General features: G+C 43.4%; 1 protein-coding gene across 1 annotated transcript in view; it reads right to left on the bottom strand.

Annotated features, from left to right (window-relative positions):
• Positions 1-10,633, bottom strand: part of KIF13B (kinesin family member 13B) — a 174,479-nt gene that overhangs the window by 78,264 nt on the left and 85,582 nt on the right. The window contains exons 11-12 of the mRNA XM_019537197.1: positions 6,430-6,642; positions 1,262-1,372 (exon numbers count right to left, since the gene is read on the bottom strand). Coding sequence (XP_019392742.1) covers positions 1,262-1,372; positions 6,430-6,642 — 324 coding nt within the window. The remainder of the gene's footprint in view (positions 1-1,261; positions 1,373-6,429; positions 6,643-10,633) is intronic.

Raw genomic sequence — 10,633 nt, 5'->3', positions numbered from 1 at the left:
GGGGGGTGTTACTATTACCTCCACCAACACAACTAATTTCTGCTTTCCTGAGTGAGAAAAAATGTTACAATTGGGGATGCTTGTTAGTCTAATGTAAACATTCCTTACACTTTGCATTTTTTTATATTATTAAATGAACATTTATTTTAGTACCGATTTACAAAAAATAAACTCACAGCGTGGCTTTGTCAGACCTGAGAGAAAACCTAATCTTAAAAATCAGAAGCAGCAGCTGTGAATGTATTTATATTTGGCAAGCCAGGACAATCACTAGATGTTCTAATAAAACTACTATAACTGGGAGTTTACACTTCTCTTTTTCTTTGGAGAGAAATCACAAGACCAAAACTGAGAAAGCCTAGCAAACATTTTCAACTTAGCAGGGCACAAGCACTAGTTCTAATACTTCCACTGCCCATGTTATTTTTTTCTTCAACTGTGATTAGGCTCCTGGCTCCATAAACATTGCAAGAGGTCAAGATTGAAAGAGAAGAGAGAAAAAATAAAGATAAAATAATATTCCATCCAGGAAGTCTTTGAGGCCACAACCAACAAGCTAACCTCATTTCTTACTGTCACCTACACAAATGCTTTGTAACACAGGGCTCTTATCTCTATTGTCTCATGACCATTTATCATGCTCTATACATCGGCGTTTAATCGCTCCCCGCTCTTCCCTTGAGTGCAAGTGCTTACACCAACATTCGAGTGGCAGGAAGGAAAGTGCTACGCAACATTCATGATGATTTGAACATTTTACCATAAGTATTGTTAATGGTTATGTGCTGAAGGCTCTAAATATCAAGGATATAGAGGGGATTAAGGCATACAGAGGATTTTGAATTGATAGGAAGGACAAAAAAGGCTAGGTCCATGATTTAATATTCGGAATGGCCCCTGTCTTCGTTATTTGAGGCATTCAGCACATAACCCGGCATTTAATACACTCGCACTCCACTTCTAATCGCAGTCAATTTCACTGTCTGAAGGGCATAAAATCCCTCTTAATCCTCTCATCCATGGATATTTTTTTAAAGCAAGTTCTCAATTTGCATAAAGCCTGATGGTTTATTATCGTCTCCAGAGCAGTAATCTGTGATGCATCCAGCTATCCCAGGAACTAAGCTGAAGCCCTGTAAAAAAGGGCAATGAACTTGGCCTATTTACCCACAAAATACAGAGAACTATCCTGACAGCCATAATGAAGTGACAACCAAAGGAAGTGATGGGTATTTTTCTCAGCTGTCACAGAAATGCAAACCTGTGCTATCTCCTCTGTTTTTCTTAATTTCTCTTCCCAGGTCACAGTCATTTCCTGGATCAGTTTTTCAGATTCTTCCAAGCGCTCCTTGAGTTCTGGTGATTTCATAGCCTGCAAATGGAAAAATGGAAAAAACTAAGTTCCTTTACATCAATATTTAGGTTTGTCTGCTCTATAAAAGGACCAATCAACTTCAGACAGGTCACTAAAGGAAATTTAAAACCCCATGCTTGACTGCAGAGTGTTTATCTCCCTCGGTATACTTAACCAAATCAAGTAAGGGCAGGTGTTTTTATGCAATGCTATATATAAAGGTGAATTGACCAGATTAAAGGGTTTACATGAGAGCAGAAAAACTTCTTTTTAAGATCTATGTTTAAAAATTGCCATGAACTCAGCCCAGATTACCGTATTTACTTGATTCTAAGATGAGGTGCCCCCCACCTTCATTTAAAGAGGGAAAAGCCCCTTATCTTGCAATGAAGTGTGTGGGGGGGGGGGGGCAGCAAGTACTTGCTGTGTCCCAGGCTCCAGCCCCTACCTGGGGTTGTAGCAGCAACTACCACCTGCCCCCTACCTCACCCTGCGGTCTCTGTACCCTGCCATCTCTCCCTGCAGCTTCTTCCCCCTCTTCTCCCTCCCCCCACCGCACTCCCTCCCCTCTTACTGTTGCTCCACATTTCTGGCTCCATGCCTGGGGGACTAAGCACGGCTCCAGCCTGTAGTTCTCCAGGCTAGAAGGGGAACAGAGTCTGCCACAAGGAGTAATGATGCGTGTGTGGGGGGGAAAGCAGAAGATAGGTGGCAGGGCCCGAGGCTGGGGGGGCAGGGGGGGAAGAGAGCAGGCACAAGCCACTTGACCTCCTCACACTGCTTGCCCCCCTACAGTGATGGTGGTAGGGGAATAAATTAAAGATGACCCTCCCATAATTAGGTTTCATACGTGGACGAGTATAAGTTTTCCATATATAGAATCTAATTATTATGGGGTCATCTTACATTCAGGGCCATCTTAGATTTGAGCAAATGCAGCAACTCCCTTTCTGCGTCATACTCATGTCTACAACACTTCCTCTGCCTGAAGAAGCGTGTTTGTACCCGGAAGCTTGCCAAGAAGAATTTTTCCAACTATTTGAGTTGGTCTGATAAAAGATATCAGATTTACCCGAAGAACCTTGATCTACTCAGGTCTAGAAGTCCATCTAGCTTCATTTAAAACAATTAGAAAAATTGTAAGGTACTGATAGGGCTGGCCAGGCATCACTTCAAGAAACTCTCTCACAAAAACATGGTTAAAACCCCAGCAACCATTAACATGGACATTAGCATTTAACATGGTCAAGTTCTTGGCTCTTATGGTCACTTGTCCCCACATGAACTATTTGAGCAGCTGAAGTATTCCCATTACTAGTCCCTACATTTACAGCATGCAGCAATGGAGGCAGGATAATCCCAGCGACATGCTTAACGCTAGAGCCACATCCTCTTGTTAAATCATCAGAGCCCAAGTTTATTGGTCTTTTTTTTGACAGGAGCCTATATACTCTCACCCAAACACTTTGCTGACAAGCAAACAGGATTTTCGCCTTTAGCCACCTGGAACTGGGAGAGAATGGTGTTTATTGCATGTAATCTCGGTAAGCACACGCTCTGAGGAGCAGCCGAGTCTCCCAATGCCCGAGGAAGGGTGCGTGTCCAAAAACTTGCAAAGAACTTTTCCCCAACTATTTAGCTGGTATAATAAAAGATATCACATCTACCCAAAGAACCTTACCTGCCCAGTGCCAGGTGCCTGCTTTACTTTGTTCAACAGTAAGTATATTTTTTATGGTAGATTGTTTGTCCTTGTATATTTGCCATTTACACGACAAACGCACCATTAGTCTCTAGGTGCTTACATAACGTCAGCTGATCAATGCAAGTTAATTCCCCATCACACGGCCTTCCTTACTGCTCCATCCAAAGCTCCAGCCAAGGAAGAGTCTTAGGTAAACCAAACCCTAAACAGACTGCAGATCTATCTGACCACAAGATGGAGCACGTGCTATGGGCCGAATGAGTTTTCTCAACATGCTTTATACAAGTCTAGGTATCCAGGTTGTAACCATATGGGTCTACAGGCAAAAGGAATCAGAACTCGTGGTAGAGGTGATATCTTTTATTAGACCAATTAGATTTTTCAAAAAAGAAAAGAAAAGAAAAGAAAAGAAAAAGAAGTTAAAGCAATTGAAGATTTTTTTTGTGCAAAAATCTAGTGGGTTTATTAAAAAAAAAATATCACCTCTACCATGAGTCCTGATTACTTATACAACTCTAGGAACCTGACACAACCCAACTGATCATCTGTCTAGGTAAAGCTTGAAGGGAGGCTCTCTCAAATACCTCAGAGAAAAGAAATAAATTCGCAGGCCTAAGCCAAGAGGATGAACTACACGCAAACAGGAAAGTGAAGTCAATGCTGCCTCCAGAACAAAGCTCAAATATGCCTTGTGTGAATAAAGAATAGATTAAGCAGCAGCAGTGCAACCTGGTAAATAGACCACGAGGCTGGACTGTGACTGCTTTCAAGCTCAAAAACTGGTTTACCGATTTGCTCCGACACTGGGCAAATCACTTAACACTTCAGTCTTGCCATCAGGAAAATGGGGATAATACTGATCACATAGCAGTTCTGATGCTTTTCTGATTAGCTTGCTGAGGTGCATGAGATTAGTGCTAAGCATTATTAGCCACCTTTTTTAGGTTGTTGTTGCATCCAGAGATGCTAACGCTGCCTATTTGTAAGAAAAGAATACAGAGATGTTGCAGACAAGGGGGATCAAATTCAGACCTAAGAAAGCAGGTGCGTCGCCATCCAGTTTGAATTGCCGGCTTGCTTGATTTTCCAGTTCAGCAAAGAATTGCCGATTGATGATGGGGGGTCACCCAGCACCACATTTTGGAGTTAATTTTTTTTTTTAAAAAGGCATTGAGAACCTTTTTTTATCTGACAAGTTAAAAGGGAGGATTGGTATCATACTTTTCCACGAAAAAAAGGAAAAGGTCAGATTTTGTATTGCCACAACTTTTGGACGGATACTGAGCCCAGAAGGAATGATACACTGCATGCTCTAAATTTAGATACAAGCCTCTGACCACGCAACTCTTATGACCATCATAATGGGTCACTCAACATTTTGTTTAGTCTGGTTTTGGGTTGGTTTTTTTAAGTTTTACTTCTGCATAGTTGTGTAAGGACAAGTAGCTCACTTACTAAGGTAGCAAACTCAAAGGGAAACAAGACAACAAATGTAATGTTTTACCTTTAAAGTGCAGTCTATTAGCTACAAGCTGTGTAATGCTTTGGATTTTGGGTCGATTCCACTGGGATGGAAAGGGTGGGGATTTAACCCATGGGAAATGAATAATCATTTATGACTTCATCATGCTGCAGCAGGGGTCGCCAAAATGTGTGAGGCCAGGGTCTTTGGCAGGAGTGCAATGGGGCTGGCCCTGCATGCTGCCGCCACGTGTACCTGGGGACTTGGGTGGGAGTTTGAGAGCTGTGGCTGTGGGGCCGGGCGGGACTGGCCTCACACCCTGCTGCCACATGTGGCTGGGGACTCGGGTGGGAGCGTGGGGAGCTGTGTGCTGTGGGGCCAGGCAGGGCTGGCCCCACTCGCTGCACCACACACCCCAACCACACTTCCCACACCCCCCACCCACTACACCCCCACCTCCCACATGCACCCCACTCACTACACCCACATCCCCCACCACACACACACACACACTCCCCCCACACCCTCTTAACCCCGCCACTATATACAAGAGTAAGACTGTATTTTGAGCTACTATGCAATCACCTCTATACACACTATGCAAACATACACAAATCATGACAGATATTTTTTTAAATTAAATTAAAAAGTTATAATAGATGTTTGATTTTTTTAGCATATGATTTGTTTTTTTCTAGTTACAAGATGGCACCTCCCCCCAAAGGACTACTTCTGGGGCAAGGGGAGAGACTTCACATGGCAAAGATCAGAGGCTAGGGGTGGGACTTTCAGTGCCAAGATGGTGACCGGGGGCAGGGCACCAGTCAAGGGGTGGGACTACCCTTGTGGCCCTTGCCAGCTCACCAAAACTCATTGAGCGGCCCTCCAGCCAAAATCCTTGCCCACCCCTGCTCTAGAGAGCTAGCTTCCACAACTTTCGCATTAATCCCTCTCTATCAACCATCAGCTAAAGATAAAATCAAGACAAAACTGTACAGTAAACACCCAGTACTTACAATTCTTGAAACACTTGAAAAATTGTCGTGGTTTTCAGATGGATTACTGATTTCTGGCTGTCTAACTTGAGACACCTTAAGGGAGTCAATATCATGCATATTCAGCATGCTCAACTGTTTGAAAATGAGGCACTTGGACAACACTAGTCATTTCTAAAAACCTCAGGCAGTGAGGCCCTGTGAGGAAAGCAGCAGTACCTCCATTTTGCAGTGGCAAACAGAAATAACTGGGTTGAAGTCATAATTGCTGCAACTCCCATAGCAAACCTGGACCAGGACCCAGATCTACCCTTGATCTTGGCCTCATTCTTTAAACATTAAACCAGGCTCCCCCCATGCTGCAGCTCAGAAGGATGCCCAGATTACCATGAATACCGGTCTGCAATGCTGGAAGGATGAAAATGATTTACTACAAAATACTGTTAAAAGATTTTAAAACTGGGAGGCAAGTAGTAGTTCTCCAGCTGTATTTACAACTTGCAATGCTGCAAAGGCGCTGAACTCCTGTGTGGTTAGTGAAAGCCCTACCTCTAGACAGCAGAGGCCTTCATGTGTCTGTACATCTGCCTTCCTTCTTGATCTGTAAGCTCAGATCTAATAAGGTGACCTCACAAAGAAGCACAAAGACCCGTGTGCCTACTATTCAGAAAGACCCGCATGCAAAAAAAAAGAGGAGAAAAAAGGTAAGTTGAAGAGAAATGAAAGATAATTCCTTAACCTGCCATTTTTCCCCAGGAGATAATGAGCTAATAATTCCTTATGGATGCTAATTTTTCAAGCCCAGACCAAAAAAAAAGAAATAAAAATTAAAGAGAGATCTGACGAGCAGCTATACAGCATTTCAGCAGTGTGCAGCAAGCGGCTGGTTATGGCTACTACATGTTAGCTGTACCTCTGCCTTGGTGAGCTGCTCCCGGAGTTTCTCCACCTCCTCCCTGAGCTCCCGGATGATGCGGGCGTTTGGATCTTCGTTCACCACAGCATGGTTAACGATGTTTTTGGCCCGATCTGCGTATCTCAGCGTGGACAGCGTCTCATCATAATTATCTGCTGCTGGGCTGACGGTTGCTACCATGGCGGTCTTGCTATTACCACCAAGGCTGTCCTGTGAAAAGGCGGAGGATGTAAAAATTCAATGTACTTGCATAGTGAATAAAAAGTTTGGACTCCTTGAGATCACCAGGACCCAGAATCATTCACCCCAGCTTCTCCCATTCAAATCCAGTCTACTCGGGTAGCAACTAAAACTGGTTGTATCAAAAGGCCGTTTGGCCCACGTGGCATGAATTGGTCTGCATACCACCTTCCCGACACAGGAAAGTCCGAGTGTTTCTTATAAGAAAATTTTTTAAAAGTCTCCCATAAAGAATCAATTCCCTGCTGTTATGAATACTCCTTCTCTGGTCCAGGTTTTCTGCATTGCAACAGAGAGCAGCAATCAAAGGATGGGAACAGGAACGCATGCACACGCATATATCCCTACCTCATCTCACGAGGCAATCCTATTGAGGATATTTAGGAGATATCAGGCTTGCAGCAATTGCCAACCACTTTCAGTCTCAGATGGCAGGCTACAGCATTAGTGAACACTTTTCTTGTCCTTAACAGTCCCTTCTGAGCAAAGAGAAATGTGCCCTTTTCTTGTCTAGTTTGTATTTCACTGGGTGAGACAGAGAACTACAGTCTCCAGAGCTGCCAGGCTGATATCCAGACTCAGCGGGATTCATTTGTCATCTGAATGAACTGTTTTCAGGGGCTCTGCCCATCCCTCCACATTAACGAAGAGACTAGCTGCAGGGACTAAATTCACATTTTTAGAAAGTAACGGTAACCCTCCTGGCAATCTCACGGGAACACCTGCACACCAGTGAGGTCCATCTGGGACCGTTTCACAAAGAGGCACCGATACCCCACGCAAGCTATACTTTGCAAGTCAGAGTCAGAAGAAGTTCATACCAGTTAATCCTGGCACTTTTCCAATTGTTATGCATTTTCAAAAAAGCACACTGTAAGACTTTTCCTTTTTCTTAAAAAAGCCAGCCAGCCAGCCACAGTTTTAATTAGCTACAGTCAAGACTGAATCAACTCTTGTTTAAACACACATCGGGGGGAAAAAATGTCTTCAAAAGAAAAAATAGTAACTGTTCAAAAAAATGTACGGGGGGGGGAATAGTGGATCTGTCTTTAAAAAGGGGCTGCTGTTACTAGACTTGGAGATCCCTATTCTCTGTATCAAATGAAAAAATTGTTTGGGACAATGGATCTTAAACTTTTCCGCACCGTGACCTTCTCCTTAATTGGACTCCACCTCCGACTAGCAAGACAGGGAAGAAATGCCTAAAAAAGAAGGGGAGAAAGGGGACGTTATGCTCCCCGAGCTGTAACTACCTTGGTTATTGCAGCCCTAAGTTTCCCATAACACCCCACCACTGAGAGCGGGCTGCTTAGTAGTTTTCAGATTTGTTCATAAATTGCTTGGAGGATTCAGTGGCTGTTTTGCTTGTTTTAAATCTAAGCCTTTCTTCCAGGATAACACAGATTAAGCATGAAGGCTACCCACTAGGTCTGACCGCCCATCCAATCCTTTGCCAGCCCAAGACTGTCCACTATTTTTAAAAAAAATTGTATTTTAAAGTTGTAGTAATTGAGAAAGATCATTCTATTTCAAAGCAATAAATACCGTTTTAAATTTATACTTGGAAATGCCATCTTGTGATTTTGGGCTCAGTTTTATTCTGAACATGAAGCTGAAGTTCTAGTACTTGAAAAGACCAATTCTCTGGACAAACACACTGGGAGACCCCATACTGAACAGAAGTGTATAGTCCAGCGAGGCAATCGGCCAATAAGAAAATGAAACGCAACATTTTGTAAAAATGACCTGAAACACAATGTTTTTGATACATTGAAAAACATATTTTTGTCAAACCATTGAAGGAAATATTTTGATTTGGGTGGAAAATTGCAGAATTTGCAGAAACTTTCCTTTCCTTCAGAATGATTTTCCAGTGAAAAATTCCCACACAACTCTATAAATTTAAAATTACCTGTGAAGTCTAGGCATCATGGAAACAATGTCTCTATTACCAATTTGTCTACTAATTTCATTTATAAATATTGCTGTTAAAGTTCAGGCCTCGGCTTCTAGGCATGAAGAATAAAAACCCACCAGCCTATAGGAATGCATTATCTTCATTTCTTCCTTCCTGTGTGCCTGAAAAGCTGCTACTGCTTTCTTTGCAAATCACTTTGCCTTGCAAGAAGGCTGCAGTAAAGCAAGCATGTACTGACACTGCAATGACTTGAGAGCGTAGGAAACCCAAGAAGCACGTCTCCCCTATTCAATGTCCTCTTCCCCACCCACACGTTTCTAGAACGGCTACACCCGCTTTCAGAAATTAGAAATCACACTCAGCGAGGGTTGGCAGTGTTGTGTGTCTGCTTTGGTTTAACAGGGAAAATCCAGGCATCTTTTAAGCTCCATAGAAAGTCTTGGTCTGCACTTTGGGAATGTCTGCCTACTGAACCAATTAGCTTTAAAATAAGGTTAATTAATCCGTCAGCTGAATTGGAGCTCTCCTCTGTAGGCTGTTACAGTGGCACAGCATGGTTCACAACCCACCCATTATTAATTTTCTAAAGTACCTCCATCACTGTGTTGCCTGTCCAGGCCCAGTTCCAGGCCATCCCATTCAGTTTTATGTGCAATTCTTTATTGTGCAAGTCCCCTGGCTCTTCTCAGGCAAAGCAGGAAGAGCGAATGGGGAGTTAGACTCACGGAATGGATTTATAAATCCATCTGCAAAGGTTGATCTTAGTGTGTGATCCAGGTGGATGAAGGATGGGTATAACTGCATAGGGAGAACGGGAAGAGAAGATGACTAAAGTCTGCATTGGCACCAAGATTATTGGAATGTGAAGATTTAGAGATTTCCAACAAGCCAGCGGTACAAGAAAATACTTCATGATATAATTGTTGTCCCACAGAGTAAAGTGACTTAAAATAAAATAAAATAAACCGCCCCACACCCAAGACCCCAGAAGGACGGAGAAGCGAAGCCAGGGACATGCAATAACGTCATCAACAAAAAAAACAGTGAAAACCCTCAGGAGTTCATCAGTGAACTGGCTGCCTTTTCTGAGCAAATTCACTACTGCACCTTCCTCCTTTCACTAGGAACAAGACTGCGCCTCGACACTCTCCCTCCCAGGATCTTTGAGTACGTTCTTAACACGAACAGCAAGATTTTCCAGTAGGGTGAATATGAATGCCTTCATTGCAGCAAACGGAGTTACTAAAAACTTTCGAAGCCAGCTGAAAACATCCCTATAACATTTAACATGAATGAATGTTGCTGTGCCGATTTCAGAAAGTGGACAATGAGCACAGGAATATTAAATGAGCTGGCCCAAACCCGCACACCTGGGAAGAAAACCCAGACGCCCCAACTCTCGCCATCTATTTATGGTAGACTCCACAATGTGCTTGTCCAAAAGAGGGAAAGGACGGCCCTTGCTTGAGTCTAGAGCAGCGATTCTCAACTCATGGCTCGCGACCCAAAAGTGGGTTGCAAAAATATATGAAAGGGTGGAGAATGAACTTTAAAAAGGATTCTTGTTTAAAGAAGAAAAACGCAAGGGGCTGCTTGGTGCACCAGCACCCCATAGACTGGGGGACTGGGACGTAGGGTGGAGGGCAGTGGGTTGGGAGTGAAGGGAAATGGGTCAGGACCGGCTGCTGATGTTTACAAATGGGTCCTGGTACCAAAAAGGTTGAGAACCACTGGGCTAGTGGGCTTAAAAACAGCACAGTAAGAAAAGACAATAGTTGGCAAATATAAAAAGTATATAGGCAATATACAAGTAAAATGGCAAAACGGGTGCTCCCTCACTACTAAAGAATAGTCCTTCCTTTTGTGTCATAATGAAAAGGAAAATGTGAACTGTCTAAAGTTTCCAGTTGTGGGCTTTTATAACAATCCTGCTTCATTCAGCCTCCAAAAGAGAAGGCTGAGGGGGATCTTGTGGCCTGTTATAAACTAGTCAGGGGGGACCAGCAGGCACTGGGGGAGTCCCTGTTCCCCCGAGCACCGCCA

Source organism: Crocodylus porosus, unplaced genomic scaffold (genome assembly GCF_001723895.1).
Source record: "Crocodylus porosus isolate Cpor-Errol unplaced genomic scaffold, CroPor_comp1, whole genome shotgun sequence".
Lineage (NCBI taxonomy): Eukaryota > Metazoa > Chordata > Crocodylia > Crocodylidae > Crocodylus > Crocodylus porosus.
The sequence above is the reverse complement of the archived record's forward strand: the minus strand, read 5'-3'. Positions and strand labels throughout refer to the sequence as shown.